The sequence below is a fragment of the Grus americana genome, chromosome 2 (assembly GCF_028858705.1).
Source record: "Grus americana isolate bGruAme1 chromosome 2, bGruAme1.mat, whole genome shotgun sequence".
Lineage (NCBI taxonomy): Eukaryota > Metazoa > Chordata > Aves > Gruiformes > Gruidae > Grus > Grus americana.
Genome location: NC_072853.1, coordinates 141,527,897 through 141,552,534, shown reverse-complemented (window position 1 = coordinate 141,552,534; position 24,638 = coordinate 141,527,897). Strand labels below are relative to the sequence as shown.

Below are 24,638 nucleotides of genomic sequence, written 5' to 3'. Positions count from 1 at the left end.
ATGCACATTTAGGTTTGGCGCCATACAAACATACAGGCTTTATTCAGCATGGTCAAGCCATTCTATAGCCAAAGCAGCAGCAACTCCGCCGATCAAAAGCAAAAATGAAGCTAAAATTAAGCAGCCATTCATGCCATCTTCCAGGAAATACGGTATCACATACCTCCTTGTCATACTCCTTGGACAACATAGATAAACAAAATAGACACTGGCCTAAACAAGCAGGTCAGAAGACACACTGTTATCATTCAGGGCTGTAAGCTTGTCTACATTACAGGATCAGGAGGAGTGCCTTTAAGGTATGGTTTGAAGCACACCTGGAAGAGCTTCTCTAACCTCCTGGACACAAAGCTGCATGGAAAGAGGAATTCATTTCCCAATGTGATAAGATCCAGATAACTTAAGATACTTTTCAGTGGACATCACAACAGATGAGATGCACATGAGGATGTACACATTAACTGTTGGGTCCAGTCACACGCCCCCAGAGCTACACATGAAGCGAGGTCACCCTGCAATCCCTCTTACAGGGACACTATAACGGAAAAAAGAAAGTTTAAAAACTTGTTAAAACCACTAGCAGTTGCAACACGTGATCCCATCAGTACCTCTCTAACACATTAAAGACATAAATCAACCTCTTTCGCCACCTCCTCTCACTCCCACCTTGTCTCATAAGAAAAGGGAGGATAATAGTAGTACAAAGAAACAGATAAACTCAACTAAGACAAAAAAATGCAGTGTAATAAAGCTCCTTTTCAGGGTAACTCAGCGTTCACTGTAGAAGAGAGCTGTATGGACTTTTTCCACAAGGGAGTCGCTCCACGAGCAGCTTCCCTGGGATTATCCTTGCCGGTGGGCCCCGTAACTTGCTGTGCACCTTGTAGGAACAGGACTAGCAGTCCCCTAAGGGTAAACTTCATAAGCAAGGACTTGTGCAGTAAAAGAAACCAAATGAAACTAAACACATAAACAATGGCGGGGAGGACAGGGAAGGGGAGTAAATGATTTGCTTTCTCCTCTGTTTCAGTCGCAGTCATCATGCATGCTACTTGGTACTTAGAAAAGTTTTGAAGTTATCAGCACCCATACAATTTCCCTTTATCAGGCAAATTCTGATATCTTAAGAAGACAAGATACAGTAATAAGTCATAAGCAGCATAAATACATGTTTTTTCTGAGGGGAAAGTGGAAAGAAGAGTCTCATGACACATAAGGTATTTAAGATTTTACACGCTTATGTACAGTTCCAAAACGTAACTACACATGAGCAAGCACCACTGGACCTGTACAGACTAGCAATGGGACTTTCCGTGTGCCTCTTACGTGGTGCTACCACATCCAGAAAAATTACCATGGTGCCATTAAGTGTCATGACACTATTAAGTCTACAGTATACAAACTCAGTGATGCTTCAGGGAAAGAGATTCCTCTCTCCTTACTCACCAACCACCTTCCCCCCCAATTTTGATCTCACTGAGTGGCTGAAGCCTGTCTGTAAGGGACTCCACTCATTTCATGGACACAGTAGCCCATCATGATGCTAGGATCCCTCACCTGCTCCTTTCTGAGGACCCATCAAAACCACACGCAATGCAATGCAATTCTTCTCTACCATTTTGCTGGAGGAAGGGAAGAATGGCATCAGTGAGGGCAAGGAGAATGAATTCAGTTGTTCCCAGGCACATCCCACCCTACTGCTAGCACAGGGGAGAAAAGCATGGGAGGACTTGAATGAAGAGGCATGATGGAGCTGGATGATGCACAAAGGAATACATTGGGTATGCATGACAGCAAAATAACCAATGTGGCATGGTTGCACCAGCATCTACTAGTTTCAGCGTTGTTTGGGATCACCTTCATTTAGAATTGTATTGCCATGGTGTTTGTATTTCAGCCATTGCTTATCCAGACCTCATTAATTCCCATTGCCTGGGGCAGGCACTGGATCATTTCTGCACACAAAAAGGCCCACAGAGCCAGGGCCAGCAGCATCAATCCTTCACAGAAATCCAATTAATTCAGTCAACGTGATGCATCTTGCAGGACTGGGGTGTTCAGTGGGAAATGTCTGACTGTATTAACACCAAAACATACAAGGAGCCTGTGGTGGGGACTAACTATTTTTGATACAACAAAGTTAAGGATTTTAAAGGTAAATATGGCAGTAACCAGAAAGAAGGTGTAACTCCACTGATACAGCTTCCAGAGTAAACAGTTTAAAAAAAACACAAGCAGAAAGAGAATAAAAAATTGTTAAATATAACAAAGCTGCATAATAAATTTTCTTTACCTTGCATTAGAAACATCCAAAATATTGTCATGTAAGTAAAGTCAGTAACAAATCTCTTTGTGTTACCTTACTGACACATTTCTGACAGTCAGGCACTCGTTCTTCAGAAGACTTATGCATGCACTTAAAATTAAGCATGCACACAGTCCCACCAGGTACTCATGTAAGGTTCATGCCTTCACTTGAATAGTCACTTTACAAGTAGCTTTTTTAGTACGTGATATTTGTGTTTGCTTTGTCCATAAGAGAATAATTTTAGATAACTTATACATTCTAGGTAATGGAGGCAAACAGTATATGCCCAATGGATAAAAGTTCACACATGCACCAAGAAACAATTACATTAGAAAAAGAGAGATATACCACAATATTTAAAAATAATCTCCTATATCAGTACTGTGCAGTTCAATACAAGTATCAAAATTTATTCACATGCTATCCATAGCAGAGATTAAGTTTAATGGGGTACAAGTACTTCCATGCAAAGCCCACAGTTTTTACACAGTTTCTAAGCTTTAATTTATCTACTGAAGTTATTCAAGTTTGGAATTTAATGCAATTTTTAACTGTTTTGAGCGTAGCTTAGTGGTTATGAAATTCAAAGTTTAAAACTATTACATATACTAGCTCCCATTATAAATATCAGTTTCTGAACTTATGTTGAATGAACAAAGTAGCACAGTGGCAATGGCAAAATCAGCTATGGAAAGAGGTCTCATTGAGAAGTACCTTAGAACTTCCCACTGAAAATGAGTTTCTGTTTTACCAAGCAGTAGTATAAAAAGATAGCAAGTCACACTTTGCACATGCATGATACAACAGCTATGCCCAGAACTGTGCAGCAGCATCTGGGCCAAGGGTAGCTTACATTCACTCAACAGGCACAGTTAATGTTGCTCTAAGATACACATCAGGCGAATAGCAAGGGGCATTAGCTAGACTATGTAACTTCTCTTTATAAGCATCTCGCTAAAGGGCACAAAAAACTTTGTGATTGCATTGTTAAGCACTCAAAATGAAGAAATAAAGCATGACACACTATATAAAACGTCATTATTGCTCTGTACATGCGTTACCATAAAGACTTTCCACACAGCCTGTTTTCTGTGCAATTCAGAAAAGCAGCCAGTACCTGTGATGGTAATTTAGTTACCAATGGGGTAAAAATCTACTGGAACACCTCACCTGCAGTTTTTACTGGCAATTTGTGCAAATATAATTTACAGTGCAGTTTTCACAAAACACTTTCAGAAAACATTTTCAAAGATTCAGAAAAGACACTGATGTGCAATATCCATTGTTCAAAAAAGTGTATAAATTGTAAGACACTGAGAAAAATACAACAAAGAAAATTAAATGGCACTGTTATGGACATTAAAGACTCCGTGCATAAAAGTTTTGCCCATTTCTTGATACCTGAGTGCTTAACTATGCAGCCTTAACAGTATCCCATTTGGGTTTTCCTTTTGACAGACTGAATTCCTAGAGTCTGCCTAAAATGTCAACATTTGAAATCTTGCAAGCGAAGAACAATTACATTCAATCCCAAAGACTCATATGCCTAAAAGGGCATAATTAAAAAATTAAAGGAAGCGGTCATGCAGGATACTGGCAAGGAAAAGGTACTGAAGGAATTTTAGAAAAATCATTCAACTCACCAGTCCATTGTTTGGCTGAGGTGAAAAAGGCAAACATTACTGAGATGCATCAATGAGGAAGTTAGAACACAAATCAAGGCCCATGCCTGCAAGCACATGTGAATAACTTCAGGCCCAGAAGCAATTTACGTGGCAAAGTTATTCATATGTGCACTTGCAGAACCTGAGCTCAGACGTTACTGTTAAGAGCACAAAACACATTTTGCCACCAACTTCGATAAAAATAGAAATTCATCTGTGTTTAACGGCAACTATTTCACCTCAAGAAGATAAAAACCCTTCAAGTCTCACAAGGTAACTTACTAATTAATCCATTCTAGCTGCTCCCAGCTCTACTTTTCTTTAAAAAAATAAGCCTCAAAACACATTCAAGCCTGCAGAAGCTATGTGAGGGCTGTAAACCCTGCAGTACAAAGTGCTGTATCTCTGTCTTGCAATGCGCCAAGGATGCTTATGACACTAGTGACAAGCCATTATTCTTTTCATCAGGTATCCCTCTGCGAAGCTTGACATAATCAGAAACATTCTACATTCAATTCAGTTTCTCCTTCAGTGTTGAGTCTTTTCAATGTATGCTTGCAAAGATTTTGGTGATCTGAACTGTGTAATAAGCGAAGTCAGAAGAAAAAGGACCCCATGCAAACATGTAGCATGGAGCACACATGTATACCAGACAAACACTAACTGCTTATGCAACATTTTTTAAGTGTGAGTTGTACGGATTCAAATGCATTGCTGATTAACAGCTGCTGCTTGCAGAGGAAAGGTAAGTAGATGGTTCATAAATTCAGTGAGTGGAAGGCTTTTAAGTCTTTTAACACCAAGAGTTTGGTAAGATGTAACTGATGTGCTATGTGTATGGACCAGTGGGCAATCAAAACAGAAAAGCTGGACAGGACAGCTAAGATTTATAAACAAGAAACATAAGATTTGGGGATGACTGTTTCATATACCCCAACAGAAGAATCAAATGTTGCCCAATCCATTAAAACTGTATGCATCTCAGATAACCCCAGTTCTTGGTGAGGAAGGTGTTGACAGGAGCAGCTCTGTCATGGACTCACTGAAATAAAGGAGCATACAACTCCGGCCAGACTGAGCACATGTGCTGCTTTGCGTTGTTTGGGGTAGTTTTGTTTTCTGATGTTTTATCCGTACAAGTTTCATCACTGACTTCAAAAAAATCAGGATGTGGCCCAATTTCTTTTAAAGTCTCAGTATTCAAAAAAGAAACTTAGTGAAAGCCTAGTAGTCAGTTTTGAAACACCAACACTACATATAAATTTACCTGCCATTAGAAGTGGAATACCTATTTTTATATGGCCTTGATCCAGCTAATGGCTAATTATTTTTTTTTCTGGGTTGGAAGTGTGTTATTAAACAAATTATGTAAGCATTTAAATTCATTTATCCTTCTGAAACAGCAGAAAAGCCTAACAGGTATCAATCTGGCAGGAAAGCAGAGATGTGAAACCGGTTGGAAATTAGAATCAAAAGTGAAAACAGAAGATAAAAACAGGTATATGGAGAAAATGGGAGAAAAAGCAAAAAGAGTCTATCATGCTAAGGCCTGCAAGTGGGGCAGGGCCAACATCGGTGCCCGCTCTGGGCATGGCAAGCCCGACAAGGTCCTGACCTGCCAGCTGCTGTCCCAAGGACCCATCGCATTCTCTCTTCCAAAAATAAGTGTATATATAACATGCATGTATGTATATTTTTATGCATTTATATATATTGTGTGTATGGCGGGGTGCTTACTGAGGCACAACTGGGCCTAACACCGCTCGGCGGAGCCGCGGCCGGGCCGGGGCGCGGGTGCCCGGCGGGGCGCGGGCCGCGGCGGCAGGCCGGCCGCACCGGTGAGGGCCGCACGGAGCGGCGGCGGCGCCGACACGGCGGGACCAGCCACCTCTCGCCTCCCCGGCACCGGGAGGCGGCCGCGCAGTGTCACGCAGATGGTGCATTAGAAGCAGAGAGCAGGCCCGCTCCCCGGGGATGGCAGGTGGGGATCGCCGCCGCGCCGTCTCTGTACCCGCCGGCACCGAACCCCGCAGGCCGAAGAGGAGGCGGGGGGGCCGCCTCCGCTGCCGGCGCTCACCGACCCCGCAGCCCACCTCCCTCCTCCCCCGGGGCCGGCGGCGAGGGGCCGCGGAGCCGCGAAGAGGAGGAGGAGGCGGCGCCACCCGCCGAGTTTCACCAAGGACAGGCCCGAGGTCAAACCCGGCAGCCGCTCGCCGCTCGCCTCCCGCCCCGGCCCCTTCCCCGCCGCCAACGGCCGCGCTGGCGCGCGCCGAGAACCCGCCGCCCGCGCCGCCGCCACCCGCGCCACCTCCCCGCCCGCCGCCGGCACTGACTTACCTTGGCAGCCATGCTGTGCCCGGCGCGGCCACCCCCTTCCCGTCCCTTTCCTTCCTCCCCTCCCCTCCCCTCCCTTCCGACCGCGGCAGGCAGCTTCCCCGCCTGCGCACCAGCCCGCCAGCGCCGGCCGTCACCGCTCTCCCAGGCATGGACGGGGCGCTCGGCGCCGCCAGCCCATTGGCTGCACCCCGTCCGGGCCGGCTGCAGCCCGCGTGATCGCCCGGCACGGCCCGGCACGGCCCGGCACGGCACGGCTCTGCCCTGCCCGCGGGGGACTGCGAGGTCCGCGCTGGGCGAGGCGGCGGGAGATGCGGCCTCTGGCACCGGCGGGCCGCGGGCGTTTCGGGGTGGGCACCCCTCAGTCCTGTGAGGGGACCGGTTTACCTCAGGTTTTCTGCCCCGTTTACGGCTAGGAGCCTCCGAGTGGCCTCAGAGGGACTCCAGGCTCCGAGGGGCCCTGCAGCCCCTCCGGCCGCTGGAGAGAGTCCTGAGTGACCACACCACCACTGCTGTTAACCCCAAGAGATGCCTCCACCGCGTTCGGAGGGCGGTGGGGCAAGCAGCGAAAGGATGCCAGACACCTTCACTGCGGCCATGCTGGTGTTGCGCCTCTCGGCAAACCCTGCTCTGCTGCCCAGAGCCATTTTCTTCTCTGCAAGTCAGACTGCTCCTTGAGGGATGTTTCATCCATTTGCCGTATCCCAAGGCTTCATTCTGGGATGTTGCAAGAATGAGCCGTGCTTTCAACCAAATTTTGTTAATGCCGTTTTAGTTCCTAAGTCGGCGTGAACGTGACACATAAGCAGCCCTGCTAGAGTCCACGGCTGTACCCAGGATGACCACAAGTATGGCATCGTCGGCCTCACAGACAGTTTGCAGACTGTCTACAGACAGCCTGTCTGGGCATGTTTGGCAGCATAACATTTGGCATGCAGGCCCACGGCTGCGACCAGGGCAACCACCAGCCTGGCCAATGCCCGCTCTGGCGGGCTGATGCCTGCTCTGGCTGGCCTCGGGGCTTCTGGCCCATGGGGGGTTTTGACGTTGGTATTGCAGACACAACTTGTCACATGCCACATGCGTGTAGCTAAAGGTTGCTTATAAGAGTAGCCTGGGGGTGAGGTTTTGTGTTTATACTTGGGTATCAAGTTTGTCATGGCTTTGAGGTGTTATCTTCCAGCACTTTCCTTAAAATGAGTTTCATAAAGATGCTAAAAAGGCAGAGGATCTCAAAGACAGATATATTACAATATAAACCAGAACAATTAGCTAATTAATTGTCTTTAATTTTCTTAGAGGGAGACAGTAGAGAAATTAAAAGGATTCATAAATGCATCTGTCCTTTCCCTCTATATCTTTGCAGGATGGCTCTTTTTATGTTTGTTTTCAGTCCAACGAATTAATCACTTTCTGGTTTTCAGCAAATTATACACAGTCTCCTCTGTGTCCCTCAGAAGTTTCTTCCATCACCTGTGACGCCTGGCAGCATATCTACCTCCTTCGCTTCTCAGCAGTCTTCCAGTCTCTGCCTCTTGTAAAATCTTCCCACTTGCTGGATTCTCTTCCTTTTCTACCTGCCCCGGATCCATGTGCCCACTGCATGTGCTCAGCTGTTCTGTGAGACAGCACAGCCTTTCTCTCCTTGCTGCATTTCCCTGACCTAGAAATCAGCAGTTAGAGCAAAGCAGACGTGGAGCCTTCCTCCAACCACACCTTTTCAAATGAACATAAAAACCAGATTATGTAGTGCCTATCTGCAAACAACTAGATAAGTAAATACTGTCACCTTGTCATAAATGAATAGATAATAGCAGTCCATTTATAAACAATAAAAAACAATCTCAGATTATTTTAATAATACCACTAAGAAGAGAAAAATTACAGAGAGAAAATAGCATAATAATTGTCTTAGAATACAAATACAGCATTCTGCGAATATACAGAAGCTGGGATATTTACATGTGAGGCTGAAAGTCTGTCCTATTGAGCTTTATTTTTGTGAAAACAAGCTTCAATGGGCTTTTTTTTTTCCATATTAAGACTGCTAAGAAAATTACAACAGTTTTCACATTATACTGCCACACGGTCTCGAGCCAGCTGCCAAGGAAAAACACAATAAAAAAACCTGCCTATGTTTCAAGTAGACTGGCAGTGAAATTCAGAGAGGTAAATGAAGAAGGATGACCCTGGAAAGCCTCATTCAGCTGCTCCCTAAATAGGACAGCACCTGAGCTCTTCTAGCACTTCATTTCCCAGCCTTTAAGAGCTCCAGATGCCTCAAGCCCTGAGCGTGCCTTCAGCTGTGCCTTGGTCCTGCCAAGGCTGGAAGGTCATTGCCTGGCTGACATGAAAACCTCAGTGCAATCAGCATAAAGGGTTGGGCCTGGCAGGTCTCTGACCATGTTCAATGCGCATGTACAGGCTCAAAGCTCTTTTTATCTTCATAGAAAAGGCAGTGAAAGCTAATGTTCACTTTTAAAACAGCATATGATATGACTGTAGTAGATTACAGCACTCTCTTTGGCTAGATAAGCAACTTGTTTTCAAAGTCCGTCATTGACTGAGGTTAGATTCAGACCCATGTGTCATACTCCTTGCAGTATGTTTTAACCACAAAGCCATAGACTGCTCTGGGGAATAAAGAAGGAGCATTTTTCATTCTTTCTGGTGAAGCTGTGTCATTATGCAGAGGAGAATCCAAGATTAGCTGGACTGGAGAGAAGCATGACTCTTCTGTATGGTAAAATTGCAATGGGATGAGGGTAAAATTGTGAGTCAGTTTTCATTACAAAGCATTTAAGCACATCATGGAGAAGTTAGGAGATTGTGTCTCCTCATCCAATGGCTTTTTCTGTGTCTGATACGTAATAAGACAGAGCACACAATCATCCCAGGGCTCCCCTCTGCCATGAGAAACAACCTAGTTAGCTCCTTCTTGTGCCCTCTTCTGATCAAGGGCATCTTGAGTTTGTTTGGACATATAGGGACGAGTTTTGCAGGAAGAGCTGTAGCTTGTTTCCAAAATAAGCTGCAACCTGGTATCTGAACACTGTCCTTGAGATTGAAAATTGAAAAATTAGCCTTTGATTGTTTTCATGTTTTAACTGCTAGAGCATCATATAGCAGGGCAACTGTATCTCGATAGGTATGTATGTATGATCTTTGCTGAGCTTATTAAAGATTACCTAGGGGAGACTGATGGCCTGGGGCTTATAGGATTTGTTAGATTTGATAAAGGACTGATAAAGGATCAACATTTCTGATTGTCTAGTGTCAGGCAGAGCTCAGTGTGCTAGCTATTTTGGATCTTATTCTGACATTCATTTCTCTTACAGTGTTCTGGATTTTGCACTGGCAGATGCCTAAAATGTAGGCATTACAGTATGTAGCTTAAAGGCAAGAAAATATCTTCTTGGATCTGGAAAGATCAGATCTGTAAAGATCTGGATTCACTGAGTGCCTTGGTGAAAAGCTGAGGTAAGGCAAAGACTGACCCAAGGCCCTCAAGACCTATGATATTATCCAAATTGTTGAGCTGTTTTCCTCAGTATACCTTCTGCCTGCCCCACAACATGGTAATTGTCTTCCAGGCAGCTTCTTTTGTGTTATGTTATACATACAGCAGCATGGATAGCTTGCTGTATGTTAACTTACCACAAAACTTACACCAAGTATGTCTTCCTTGTCTACTATAAGTATAGCTTATAGTAGAAATAAACAAGTCACCACATGCCTAGTGGGAAAGCTGAATGTTCAAAACAAATGAGCACAAGGTTTTCCTTAGCAGGTTTTGTTTAAATAGTTCTTAAAACTCTTGATTGACTTCTCTCCCTCATTGAAGCCTCAAGGAAAGGCATGAAGCAGTATCCCCTTCCCTAGGTCAAGGGTTTGGTTGGGGTTTTTTTGTTGTTTCTGTGTTTTTGTGTTTTGGGCTTTTTAATAAATGATGTCTGGCTGATGTGAGTTAGCACACCAGTTTTAGTGAGTCTCAGCCAAGAATTTGTGCTCACACAGTAGGCCTAACCCTGAGAATTTCTCTAATAAAATAAAGTATGACTCAGTCTGAATGAATCATTCACAATTCTTCTTTCTCTATTTGAAGAATATTCACAGCAGATCATGATTTCCTCAAATACATTTGCTGTTTTTCTGGTTATTTTAAAACATTGTCTGATGATTGTCAATATTTCCTTTTTTGCTTTGTTTTTTTAATATATCACACATATTTGTAATTTAAACCCTGTTGTTTATCTGTGGTTGCTGAGGAGGTCAGCGAAACATGATCTTGTTTCCTCTTCCTTAGAACATAAGATTTTCAGATACTTTCACATGCATGTTTAAAATTCATTGTCTATCAGTGTTTCTGCCAATGAAAAACCAAACCAGTCATTTAAATGGTTCAAGGAAAAGTGAGCATAAAAGCAGCACATAGAAGTATGAATTCATTTAAAAATCCATACAAATGGTAGTAAATTTTCATGGCTTTCCCGTCTCAAAATACGACACTATCCCCCACTGTGTGTATTGCATCTACCAGGAGACAGTGGAATTCACAAAGTAGGAAGGAGACAGCTATGATTCTGTCTTACAGCTGATGATGGCATTTACACAGACATTACTGTTAAAATGGAACAGTTGAAAATGCTTTACTAGGGCTATATTTTAGAAATGCGTCTGAAATAACTCAGGAAACATTGATGCTGATGATGAATAGAGGGTTAATTCTTCTGTTGGTGTAAATCAGCATAGCTGGTAGATTTGTGCTGATTTACGTTGGTAAAGCCCAGAAAATAGAGGGGATACATGACAAACAAAGGATGCTATATTTATTTCATAAGTGAAAAATACTTCATAACTCAGGCACACCATTGGCATGAATAAGTTATGAAAAATCTTCACAGCCAAAAGAACATAATCATCCTTCATGTATAACAGATTTGTTTATTCTGTAAAGATTCATTTCAGTTGATTAATTATCAGTATCTGCTGATGGTGGAGGTAACAAGCCATCTCTGATGAGAGAATCATTTTAGGACATGCTCAGAATATTTTATCACCTAGCACAACTTGTGTATGCTTAGAATATTTATCATACTGTATACTAATAGTATCACATTTTTAAAGCTAAGTGCTGAATGTAAATTTTATTACAGATATAGGAGTTACCTATATTTTTCTGTTGTTTTTTTTTTTTTTAATAAGGGGCATATAAAAAAATAAAACACAATAACAGTTGTGTTTGCATGTCAAGTGCTGAACTGTGCTGGTGGATTAAATCATTGTTATTCTGAACCAGTAAAAAATTTGCATAAGTGCAAATGCCAGCTCCTAACAATGCCATCAGAATTGTTTCTGCTTACACCAAATCCAATCTGTACCAGCCACATTGCATGCTCATTGGCCATTATTCACAGATGGAAGTTAACAAGATGGAGGTTTATCAAGGGGTAAATTACCTTCTTTTTCTTGCAATTGTATTTATCAAGTAAACAAAATTGCAACACCAAGTTAAAATGCCAAAAGAAGGATTAGAGCTTCTCAATTCTGAAGCATTTATGAAGAGGAAAGAATTATAATAAATCTGTCAATCACCGCAAAGTAAAGAGCAAAAGTAGATTAGATTTTCAATGCAGTATATTAATTTGCTATTTATAAAGTTAACCTAGTCACCAAAATATGTAGAATGTAAAGCATTATCCATAACAAAGCAGACTGAAATCTGTTAATAAATCCATTCACCAAAATATTGGTCATACTTGAACAGCCACACTACTTCAACCGGGCTTTACTCACAGAAGAGAGTAGGCATCATTTTATGGAACATACATATGTCTATCAAATGTTATTTATGAATGTCTGCACACACTGTACATACATTGTGTGCAAGAGGACAGCTGGATTTTAATTAGCCAAGACTTTGCAGAACGTAACAGTACCTCTGCACAGTTTGGTACAAAGCACTGAGTTTCTCTTAGCTTCAACAAACTTACGTGTTTGAAAATATAAACATTTGGTCACCTTGAAACTCAGTGTTTTCTTTCATTCTCCAGCCAAAACCCATCATTTTTTATTTTCCATGGAGATACAACACTTATTAATTATTAGTACACATTTCCAGAGGACCTACTATGAGCTAGTCTTTTTCCACAGCTCAAGAAAGATGGTCTAGCCCAAAGTCCATTAAAGCCAGCTGGAGCTTTTCCATTAGTTTCAATGCTTTGCTCAGACTCTAAGAATATCACCCACCTAGGTATTTACAGCCGTCTGTTATCAGCGTATGCAGCTTTTGGTATTTGTTTTGTTAAAACGAGCTGGATAAAGACAAAAGTTCAAAAGGTTTTAATGACTTAACAAGGCTGGAAGCATTGATAGCAAGTGTGTTTACCTAGGGAAGATGATAACTTCTAATTATTTGGAGCACTTGTTTTTAATTTGATTACCAAGAACAGCAGATGACATTGCTTTTGTATGTATCTGGTCAAAAGTCAGCTGTTGGCCTGTTTCAACCAGGCCTGAGAGAAAAGCAGCGATCTCAGAGGTATTACATTCCTCCAGATTTTGTTAATAACAACAGCCTGATAAAGAATAAAGACTTCTTATTGCTCCCACTGAAGAATAGACTATGTTGTAAGTTCATCTCTTAATATACTGCAAAGAATCCATATCCAAAGAGAGACAATGAAAGCCTAGCCACGTCAGCCCAGCTACTGAACTCTTTAAACTCCAGAAGAATCCACAGGAAATCAGACTTTCTGGGCTGCTCTGCTCACATAGCTGCTTGTTTGGTGGATTGTTTCTCTCCTCTTTTCTCTTTTTGTTTTGTTTGTTGTTGTTTTCAACATGGTTGGAACAAGCCCTGGAGAGGTGGGAAGAAACCATCTGCATCTATGGTTTCATGCTTCAGAGCAGGCATGATATTTCAGGATGACTTGTATGATCAGCGGTGACTCAGTAAAAAAGTGTCTTGCAGCTTTTGTGTTCAGTGTCTCAGAGCTTTCCCAGCCAGATGTCCACACTCTACATATCAAAAGATTTTAGGGGCTTTCAGCTAAGTTCCTGAAAGTTGAACTGCAACAGATGTTTTGATTGTTTAGTCCACTATTTCTGTGGGTAACAGGATTTAAGCAATAAATACAGAAAATCTATTGCTATGCTTACTGAAATCAATAGGAAAATTCCCATCTGAGAATATGATTTATCTTCTATTAGATTTTGTGGGTGGATAGTGATGTATGAGGCAGAAAGAATCCAGCTCTTTTCTCCTTCACTGCTTCTACTACAGTACAGGGCTAATCAGATGTGAGTCAGCAAAGTGTCCTTTTCCAGGGAGAGAGAGGAAAACTCGCAAAAGCGAAAAAAATTGTCATCTCTGCCGTGGTGAAGAGAACAACTTTGTCAGGTACTGCTTTGCCTGTTTATATTAATATAGAGTGACTTAAAGTGCACATCACTGAAATGTTCATCGCCTGGTGAGGGAATCCATTAACTTAGCCTTCTGTAGGAGCATCAGAGAAGTAGTCATAAAATGCACTCGAGTCCTGTGTACCTTCCTCTTCTTCTGGTATTTCCCTGTCAGTGCAGAGTACGTACAATCATCGTGAGGCTCATTACTAGATTCAGCCAGAAAAAGCAAATAGGGTATATTGATTGAGTGAATATGTGCAATTTTTGCTATTGTGATTTAAAAGCAATACCTTTCTTGAATCCTCAGCCACAACTCAGATGCTAACATGATAACCAGCACTGATGTGTTACAGGTTGGTTGTCCTTCCGTAAGGGACTGGCATTTTCTTTGAGCATGGATCCACTCACTTTCATTTTGCCTCTTTGAGACTGGGCTTGATAAGGTTCACACAGAAGCCGAACCTGAAGAACATTTGGAACTTCAGAAGAGTTTTGTTGTCTAGTTAATAGTATGGCTTGTTGGGGGAAATGTATCTTTAAGAGACTCCTGAAAGAGCCTGCTAGTATTGTTATATTGTTCAGAAACTCATATAGAATAGCAGTTAGCAGCTGGAATTCTTAGAGTGAATGAGACACATCTGTCAGACTTCTTGACTCCGGGCGGTTGCAAAATGCAACGCTTATCTCCCATTCTGTCAGGCTTGTGTTGGTTCCCAAAGAGTTCCTAGGTCTATAGTGGAGATTCTAGTCTTAGTTTATTTGCCCTTAAAACCCAACCAAACTAACAAACAGCCTTCTCTCTCTTCCCTTGTTATACTTGCTATCAAGTAGGAGACCCATGTCCTGCAAAGGCTGGGCATAAGCAGAAACAACCGTTAGCTCCAGAACATGGTCGCACTTTTATTCTGAAAGGCCTGAGTTTGCTGACCTGCAGTGCCTGTTGCAGAGCCCGTTGTTCAGTGCTTTTTGGACAAGAACTGAGGAGATGAAATCTAATCAGTTTTTGTGGGATTGTCTATCTCACTTTGCATTGGCAGATATTAAGTGAAGCTTAATTAATCAGATCTTTTGAGAGTCTTATTAGTCCAAGTCAGAGCATTATCTCTGGAGGAAAAAAAAATATTCCATGAATGATTATGTAGAAACAAGCTGAGCCCTAGCATTTAAGGTACTACTCTGTATTTCAGGGAGGAACTTTAGATACTTAGGTCAAGTATCACAATAGCTGAGCTTTCAGTTTCTCTTCAGGCAGATCTTCTATATTGTTGCTAAAATGAAAGATACTCACTTCGGTGCCACGGAGTTTGAAATGTTTATGTGAATCATTAACATGAACCATTTATTCTGACCACAGCTACATGGTCTAAAGTTGATATTTGGAATCTGTTTAATCATTACTCGTCAGCTAATATCAGAAGGTAATTCCAAGCACTCCTGCCAACTTTTCAGAGGTCAGTACCTCTGGCTCTCTTTGCATAACTAACCTGCATCCAACCTGCTGTTAGAGGGTCTGAAATGCCTGGTTGAGTCTTTTTGTCTAGTGCTACCTGAAGAGATATCCTAAATTCTCTGGGTCAGATCCATGAAAGGATGGTGAAATAGTTGGGAATGTGATCTCAAAACTGTGTTGTTTCTTGAATAGAGTCTATTGGCACTGGAACCCCACGGAAGCCTCTCTGTACAGCTCTGTAGGCGCCCAAGGCAATGTCTCCACTCAGGTCCTTACCTGGCCCATTCCTGTTAGAGCTGAGCAGCTCAGTTCATAGCTCAGCCAAGGTTTTAAGGGCCAGAAACTGGCATTCCTTTGCCTCAGAAGGCTTGATCTAGCACGGACTTCAGACACTGAACAGGTTCTCATACAATGTGGCTTGCAGTGGGTACATGACAGCCAGAGAAAGCTTCAGAAATAACTGAAGAAGGACATGGCGGTGCCCCTAGTTGCTTGGTGGCTACTCATTTTAATTATTCCTATCATATTTTGTTCTGGTGCAGAAGGTAATTCAGGATCTTTGGACACATTAAAATATTGCAGTTCTTGAAGGGACTGTAGTCCAGTGCTTGTATTTTTAGATGGGGGGTTTTTGCCGCAGTCATACACAGGTCAGTATTGGCCCTTCATCTACAACCCTCCTGATAACGTATTGTCCCCCTCCTTTACATATCTTGGTCTCTCCCGCACAGCTGTTCTGTGTCCTTGGCTACTTCTCATGAAATTCCTTATCTGGCCAATCGCCTTTCTCTCCTTGGTCCTCATTTCCTTCTTTCTGCCACTGAGCAGCCTTCCGCACTCTGACTAATTTCTAATCTTTGCAACCTCACCCTTCTTCAGTTGATCTGGTTTCCTTCTTAGCCCAGGGCTTGAAGCCCTTTGGCAACTCCTTTTACATTTTTTCAATGGCTCCTCTTCCTCAGCCTCTGTGTTCTTACCTGAAACTCTGCTGCTGTTTCCCAACCTATCAGCTCTGACTTGTTTCTCTTGTGCCCTAATTGAGCCATTTTCCCCTCTTTTGTGCACTGGAAGCAGAAAAGAAATTGCCTAATTTTAATTTGGCTCTTAAGTTAGCCAACAATAGCAAAGAGTAGTCATTCCATGGAAATGCAGAGAGCCTGCATCCTTCAGCTGCTGGCTCAATGTAGAACAAATATTTGAAGAATTTAGGTACCAACCCTGAGCAAACCATTACTGAGAATCTGCAGATTTCAGATTTTCTGAAGTTTTCATCTTACCCAAGTTAAATCATTTTACTGGCATGAGGTAATAAAAAGCACATCCCTAATACAAGCATTAGCTGTCTATTAGTTTTCATCCATCTGTTCCAAAGTGTGGTGGATGCCACAGCTAACTTTCTGAAAGCTTTTCTAGCATTGAAAAAACATCCTTTTCATCTTGTTCTTCAAAGTGACTGCATCAGTTTTGCTAAAACTTTCAAAAAAATGTCACTGTGAACCAGCCAGCCACCATGGAATATTCTGGCCCGGAGTGATGGGTTAATATGTAAGCAATTGAAAATAAGATCTTAAAATGGAAAATGCTGAAAAACTTCATATTTATCTCCAATTGTATGATAAATAAATTATTTGTATAATTTTTTTCTTTATTGCATTCTTTTTTTTTTTTTTGAGACATAGAATATAAGTAGGTACAATTAGAAATGGAACAACATCAGAAAAATAAGTGTGATTGCTTGTTGTCTCAAAACGCTAGATGAGAGATTCTATTTGCTTTGAAGAAAAGGACAGGTTACAAAAAATAGCTCAGAGAAAAAACAATATTTTCTGTCAGAATTAAAATGCTTTGTATGTTCAGTCTTCTAGAAAGGTAAAAGGTAAATGACTGCACAGAATGGGCTGTAGAGACAGTCTTGACATCCCTTGACGCAATCATTGATCAGACACTGTAAAGCCTCAGAGGTACGTGGTCCTTAGAGAATGACAGAAAATTAGAAGAGATTAAGAATATTTACTTTGGCAAAACAGAACCAAAGTTTCTGAAGCAAAATGTTTTTTGACACAGTTGCAGAAGTAATTGTGTAACAGTAGAAAGCGTTCTGACTAGGAACGGGATTTGTACAAATCACTGATTTCTTTGCTGTCTGTTGCTTCAGCTGGTATCCAATTTTATTACTGTAACTATTCTTTGTTTTAGAACTCATTGTAGATGTAGGATGCAAATGGATTACAAATGTATATTTGTAAATACAAAAGAAATATAAATTCTACTGGGAAAAATAAAAAAATATTTACTTGAATGAAACTTTTGATGTAAAAGTTCTGATCCCAGATTTAAAAAGAAAATCTTACAGATTACAGGTATTATTTCAACACTCATGGTTTAGCAGTGTTCTGTAGAGTTATGCTGTTTCTTAATGGTTTTCTCAGGGAATTCATTCCTCATGATGAGCAGTACCTTAAAGCATAATTAGTTGCATGGAGGAGAGTGGTGCCACTCCTGCATTTAGAACTTAAGTTAGTAAGGATCACAGATCACCCCTTTAGGTTTGCAGAGTCCTTTTGATGAATAAGTCAAGGAAAGTCAATTGCATTGACAATATAAAGCACTCAATTTTAGTGGGAGCTGAAGTTTTGACGTGCTGCAGTGTATTCTTACAGATCTCCAGAGTGGAAATTGCATATATGTGACTGTTTTCATCTGATGCCTGGGAGAAATTCTGAGTTCAGGCTGCAGTAGTCATGCTGGGTTAGCTGGAAGTTGAGGGGAAAGATTTTCAACAGATGCACAGAAAAAAAAAATGGTTGAAGGCTACTGCTGTTGGACAACATATTTAGCCAAGAATAAACCAAATGCTGAACTGAAAGATTTAATTGGTTAATTATAGATTAATTAATTATAAATTATATAATGTTCACTACTCCTCACGAAACAAAACAAAATGGTGCTTTAATTTTAACCTGAAGTCTTTGTCATTAACTACAAATTCTAGTTCTCATTAATACAAAGCAAATACAAACAGTGTTCTTCCATTACAGAGAGGTATTGGTAGTTCTGAGAAATCCTATTTGTCTTCAGCGTTGGCATGGTTTTGCCCCAGCTGGCAGCTGAGCACCACGCAGCCGCTTGCTTACTCCCCCCATGGCGAGATGGGGGAGAGAATTGGAAAGAGCGGAAGTGAGAAAACTTGGGGGTTGAGATAAAGACAGTTTAATAGGTAAAGTAAAAGCCACGCGCACAAGCAAAGCAAAACCAGGAATTAATTCACCATGGGCAGGCAGGTGTTCAGCCATCTCCAGGAAAGCAGGGCTCTGTCATGCGTGACGGTTACTTGGGAAGACAAACGCCATCACTACGAACGTTCGAGAAGCCCTTCCTTCTTCCCCCAGCTTTATGTGCTGAGCGTGATGCCATATGGTATGGGATATCCCTGTGGTCAGTTGGGGTCAGCTGTCCCAGCTGTGTCCCCTCCCAACTCCTTGTGCACCCCCAGCCCACTGGCTGGTGGGGTGGTGTGAGAAGCAGAAAAGGCCTTGGCTCTGTGCAAGCACTGCTCAGCAACAACTAAAACATCCCTGTGTTACCAGCACTGTTTCAGCACCAATCCACAATGCAGCCCTACACCAGCTACTATAAAGAAAATTAACTCTATCCCAGCCAAAACCAGCACATGTGTATCCCCTGTTGCAAAAGACCACTTTTTTTGCTGAAGGACATTCGCGAAAGCTTGTCTTTTCTGCAGTCTTTTCTGCAGCACTGTGACATTTGTAAGCTGCAGATCTCCCATGTTGTTTTCCAAGGGAAGCTATTTCCATGGCCCGAGTGAGTGAACTGTGCAAAACAGGCCACAGAGCAGGAAAAGGAGAATGAGCGTCCGAAGGAAAACAACCACAACTATGAACAACAATTGCAATGAATGAATTGGTGGAGCCTGAGGTTTTGCGACTCTCTCAAACTAGCCTTTAGAAAGCAAAAGTAGATTCAGGTCACAAACATGTTTATGCTCTGGGACAGTTTTGTGATGTGTATTTTCCTTAAGGTCCCAGGCAGGCAATTTCTGCCAAGGGGTGTATGACAGCATAAGCAATGGCCTAGAATTCAGATTACAGTTAAGGATACCCACAGTGAGATTTTGTTAAGGAAACTAACCACATTCTGCAGGAGCAGATCTAGTCGTCTTGATTCATGCGAGTTAAAACCCTTCTGAAGACAATAGGATTATTTGCTGGAGTGGGGAAGACGCTACAGAAAAATGAGCCCTTGATCCACACCCTGTCTACAGTCTGCAGGTTTAGGTAAAGCTGGTATTTGCCCACACTGTATGTTCTGGCAGTGATAGCGGTCGATCACTGGCTATGAGAATGCAGTCACAGGAGTATCCTCTTCTTCACTCACGTCTCTCCTTCTTCACTCATGTCATACCACAGTCATACCTGATTCAGGGACCAACTTACAGAAGTGTGTCTCTTCAGCTGAATAACCATGAGCACCAGCATCTCTCTGATGATTTGCTCTGAGCTTTGTAGAGATAGATCCACATTCATATATAGGATCATGTCTGCTTGTCTAAAAGAACTCTGTTGTAAATCTAGAGGGTGGAGATACAAAGAGTATTTAAACCATTTTCATCCCAGGAATAGGACCATCCTATTCAGTTTCTTAGTGGTTTGTCTAATCCAGCTGGAATGGATTCAGGTGATACAGATTTCAACATTTTCCTTGGAAACTGGTAAGAAATTCTGCTATTAGGAGAACTTTCATAATATTACACCTAAATTTTGGTTTGGTTATGTCTGCATTTCTTTCGCCTGTTTCCACCTATGGCTAGCTGAAAGTTGGTATCCACAGGGATTCCTTTTTGAGGCAGAACAACAAGGGGAGAGAGGACATGTGGACAGAGAGAATGGTGAGGAAATCCCTTCCAAAGTTTACGAACTTGACTCCTTTGGGTCTACGGGAAAAAGGAGTGATGGCGAGCAGGAAGGATGTATTTTAAATGCTGGTCTATTCACTTCCTCTCTCCATACGGGCTGGTGTACAAAACTTTGTGAGATTAAAAGAAAAGCAGAAAAAAAAATTGTGTGAGATTTCTGATACAGTTGCATTTGTGGATGTCTAACTGTGGATATCATATCTGATTTCCATCATGTTAATATCAAAACAGTGATCAAGTGAAAGCCAGCAAAGATCAAGGTGTTAGAGGATGGAAAAGAGAAGAATCTGAGAGGACACTGAAAACAACTGAAGTTGTTTGCTTCATGAAGGAGATGGTAGTTATACTGTAAGAAAAGGATTGTTCCAGGAAAAAAGTGAGCTTGGTAGTCTCTGTTCGCTCAAAAATGCAAGAGCAGACTCACTTTCAAAGAAATTGAAAGGCAATAAATCTAAAACTGCAAAAAGAGATGCCCTTTTCCACTGCACATAATTACATTTTAGAACACACCGCTACAAAATGCTACTGCATTAAGGTACTCACTAAAAGTCCAAAAGTATTATTATTTTTTGTTATGAATACTAAGGATCCCATCCTGTTACATTTACTAGAATAAAACTGTGTGGAGCCCACAATTTGTGTTTGAATTTTAGAAAATGCTGCTGGAGCCAAGAGAAGATAACTTCTCTCCGGTGATTTTTTCTTTCTGGCTTTTTTTTTTTTTTGACTTAAAACTGCGTTCTGTGGGTAATTTTTATTATGATTTCAACGAATGACTACTTTTGAGTAATAAGAATGCTGTATTGCCTGAGATGGAGAGACTATTGTTGTGCATACATCCTAAAGTAAGAAGTTCTCTTTTCATATCGCTTCATCATTTTTTCCCCTCTTTTGGACACTTTGTTCACCATTCACATTACTTCAAAAGAGCTTTTAACTTTATGATGTCTTTGGTTTCACTTTTTCCTAAAGCCCATGGGTTTCTAGCATTTGAATACTCTAGTCTAGGTCTTCAGCTATTCTTTGTTATTGGTGTTATCCTTCATTCATTGTATGTCCGTAGCAGCAGAGATGTCTCCAGCAGAGATCAGGCCTTCACTGTCTTAGGGGTGATATAATCAATCAGTAGGATTTAAAAAATGTACGTATCTATTTATATAGAAGGCAAAATTTATAATTTATAAATTAAATTTATAATTTTGCCTTCTCTAAAAAATACGAGATCTGCTTGTTGTTTTCTTTGTCTTTGAAAATCACACTGAAATAACTTTTGTGGAGTGTTTGGCCCTTTGGTCACGGTTTTTGTTCCATCCAGGTTGGGTTTGAGCCATGCTGCTCAGGCAGGGGTGTTGTACCACTAGCATCAGCAATGGAAAATGTGATTGTATTGCTTCTGATGCCCGAGTTGGCTTGTTTGGAGCGAGCAGGGATCTCTCTGCCTGGTAGTGCATTATGCTGCGTAAGAATAACCCTTACACTGATATAAAAGGGATTTCTTTCCATGGAATTATCAATAGGTAATTACTGGCCATGATCAGTAATGAGGAAGTGCTGTGATGCGCCCATTTTAGGCACACATTGGCCCTTCTATCATCGCATCACATGAGACGCTTGTAGCCATGTGGCTAGTGCAGCCCCAGTTGGGCTTGTTGCCTCCCTGGCCTTAAGCAGCCTCAGCTTCTGCTTTTCTCTATTTACAAGTACACTCGGTTTTCAAAGGTGCTCAGCTCTGTGAAATGTCAGAGTGGTTTCACAGCGCAGTCCAGCTAGCCTTTCACACATAAGATCTTGAAGGCCATGACAAAATCGTCTCCAGCATGGCCAGAAGAACCCACATATTGAGTCCACTGAGGTTTGCAGAGGTCATTCAGGATCGGATATCTATATAGGAGTGACAGAGCTTTTTATAAACTTCAGAAGAAAGAATGAAGGTTTCCATAAAAGCCCAGAAGCCACTTTCACTGTAAACTAACAAAAAGTATATTATATAGCTGATATTTTAATGGGCTTCCTATTTTGGACAGGAGGATGAAAATGATGCAATTCTTCCATTTTCCCTTTTTCAGGACTTGCATTGGTTACGGTGTGGTAACCAGTAGACCAGAGCCTTTTCTGTGTAAAGTGGTGAACATTCAAAGACCTACCACATGAAGTCCCAGTCCTGCAGACATGCGGGGAGAGCTTCCCATGCGTCCAGAGGCCCACTACAGCCAACAGAAACATCAAAGATCACTTTTGAAGGTATAAGCTCAGAAACTGAGAGAGATTTACTTTGATATTTTCCTTCCATCAAAACACAGACATATTTTATATTTCTTTTTTCATTCATCTCTTTAATTGCTAGTATTGTTAATTATCTAAAATATACAAACACTTCTAAAATATGACATAAGAGAAGTGATATAAAAATGTATTTTAATTCCTAATATAGAGGATTATAATTATGTGATTCTATGATTTTTTTTCCTTCCCTGATGTTTTCCAGAATGTGCTATAAAAATAAAAACTCACCACTGTCTCCTGGCATGTGGTAACATGGTACTGGCTTTCTTTATTTTTCTTTTCCGGCCAATTCAAAGTCACTATTTTGAAAAATCAAAGTCTTTTTATTTATCTTCCTCTGGATCACTTTGTCCGGGATAAGTGTCCAATATCAACAAAGAAGAGACGTAGTAACTTAGCGTGTCCCTTTGTTCCCTGTATGAAAAACGGCAGCGCTATACATCTTTGCTCCCACTGGCTGCATGACTGTCAGACATCAGCATACCAGCGTTTTTGGAGTAACTTTCTCAAACGTGGTTCGTATTTATACAGACTAATTTATGTGTAACAGAGGACTCTTATAGTAAAGAAAGTAGAGCTCCTGAATAAACCCGCATCTCCTCTCCTACAGAAACAGGAGTTGGTGGAGGCCTTTTTTATCAGTGTTAGCTTATAGAAAATGACATGAAACTAAATCTCACTGCTTGTTTTTATTGATATCTTCCTGCTGGCAAGGTGTGGAAAATCACATCATTTCAGAACTAGGTCATTTCAGGCACTTAAAAAATTGTACATATATTATGATAAATAACTTCAAAAAAAGAAAAGAAAAATAGTGCTATGACCACTGAGTGAAAAATGATATGGTATAAATGTCAGACCTTGCAATATACGTTACAGTAAGCTGTTACGTACCGTGTGACCCCTTAGAAGACGAGACTTTCTTCATCTCGAGTGCCTGAGAGGTCTAGTCTTAATGACTGCTCACATCACTGAGATACCCTGAGCCCAGAGACTTGGGTGGGCTAGTGCGATGCGGTACGCGTGCCTGTTCTCAAAAATAGGTGCCTGCCCCAAAGAACTTCCAGTTTCCAAAGGTCTGAATTTGCTGGCATGGAGAGGGCTTGAAATTCAAACACTGATTAAGTTGCTAGCAATTATATAGTAAGAGGTTTTGTAGTAATCATAACATACAAATAAGCCTTTAGGCTTTAAGTATATGTTGGTTTTATCATACTGTAACTAATTTACCATTATGTTTCCTTGTCACAGATTGTTTTCTTCCCTGAGGGACACAGCCATCACTAATATTTCCATTACGCTAATATTCTAAGGGCCAATTATTGATATTGACATCACAACCTTTCTGAAAAAAGTACCATTCATGAGTCCATGCCATTAATTTTCCTAGAATGAGTTAATTTTTATTTTTTTTTTACCATTAGCATGTCAATTACTTGAGTCTCCATTGATTACCCAGTTCCTGTGGATACTGCTGTCTGTCATCGCTGCTGAACACTGATTACTATTCAAGAGCCTGTCATACCATAGAATATTTTTGTAAAACCAAACTGGTTTGCTTCAGACACACAAGACCTAGGAATTCAAATGGCCAGCCCCAGTCTCCAAGAACTAAACAAACCACACAGCTGAGCTCAGATATGGAAAACCCTGCAAACCAAACAACTAACTCGGTATATGCAGCAAGCCAAAAAGCCTCCCAGATACAGAGCCAGGACAGCCAGCTGAGGGTGGCTGTTGCTAAACAGGAGAGCGTGCAAGCAGGAGCTACTTAAGCTAGCGAAAAATAGGCAAAACTATTCAGGATAAAACGGGGCTTAGCACAGCAGTGATGTAGTCTGAATGAGTTGCTCTGCAAAATATTGTCAAGATGCTGCTTCTTTTGCCCTCGGTGCTCGTGGAGCAGGAATTCTGCAGAGAGCATGCAGAGAGGTTGGTGTGAGGATAGCAAGAGATCTCAGGGGAAGGAGTCCCCCAGGCATTCGCCACGGCGGCCAGCAAGAGCCCTGCTTCTCTTGGTTGTACCACCCACAACTCACAGCAACAATTGAGTTAACCAGCTTCCTCAGCTGCCTGGCCTGAAGCTGAGCTCCAGGGTCATCCCACAGTGTTCTGATATTGGTGGTCACCTGGGGACAGAAAACCTGAGGAGCAAATGAAGAATAAGATCACTAGCGTGTGTGAGTGACTGCAGAGGAGGGTAGAGAGCCGGATTAAGTGCTGCCTGTTACCTTGAAAAGCCTCGGAAGGGAATGGTTG

The 24,638-nt window shown here is 41.7% G+C and overlaps 1 protein-coding gene and 1 long non-coding RNA gene across 3 annotated transcripts in view; one reads left to right on the top strand and one right to left on the bottom strand.

Annotated features, from left to right (window-relative positions):
- SLC25A13 (solute carrier family 25 member 13) overlaps positions 1-6,407 on the bottom strand; it is a 103,980-nt gene extending 97,573 nt beyond the window's left edge. The window contains exons 1-2 of one of the 2 annotated variants that reach the window (XM_054815542.1): positions 6,310-6,373; positions 3,952-3,966 (exon numbers count right to left, since the gene is read on the bottom strand). In XM_054815542.1, coding sequence (XP_054671517.1) covers positions 3,952-3,966; positions 6,310-6,321 — 27 coding nt within the window. In that variant the 5' untranslated portion in view covers positions 6,322-6,373. Of the gene's footprint in view, positions 1-3,951; positions 3,967-6,309 lie in introns of both variants that reach the window. The other variant, XM_054815543.1, reaches the window with a different exon arrangement.
- On the top strand, positions 5,796-23,994 carry LOC129202551 (uncharacterized). Its single transcript, XR_008575741.1, has 3 exons — positions 5,796-5,953; positions 22,163-22,337; positions 23,804-23,994. It is a non-coding gene; the product is annotated as an uncharacterized LOC129202551 (long non-coding RNA).
- The last annotated feature ends 644 nt before the right edge of the window (positions 23,995-24,638 follow it).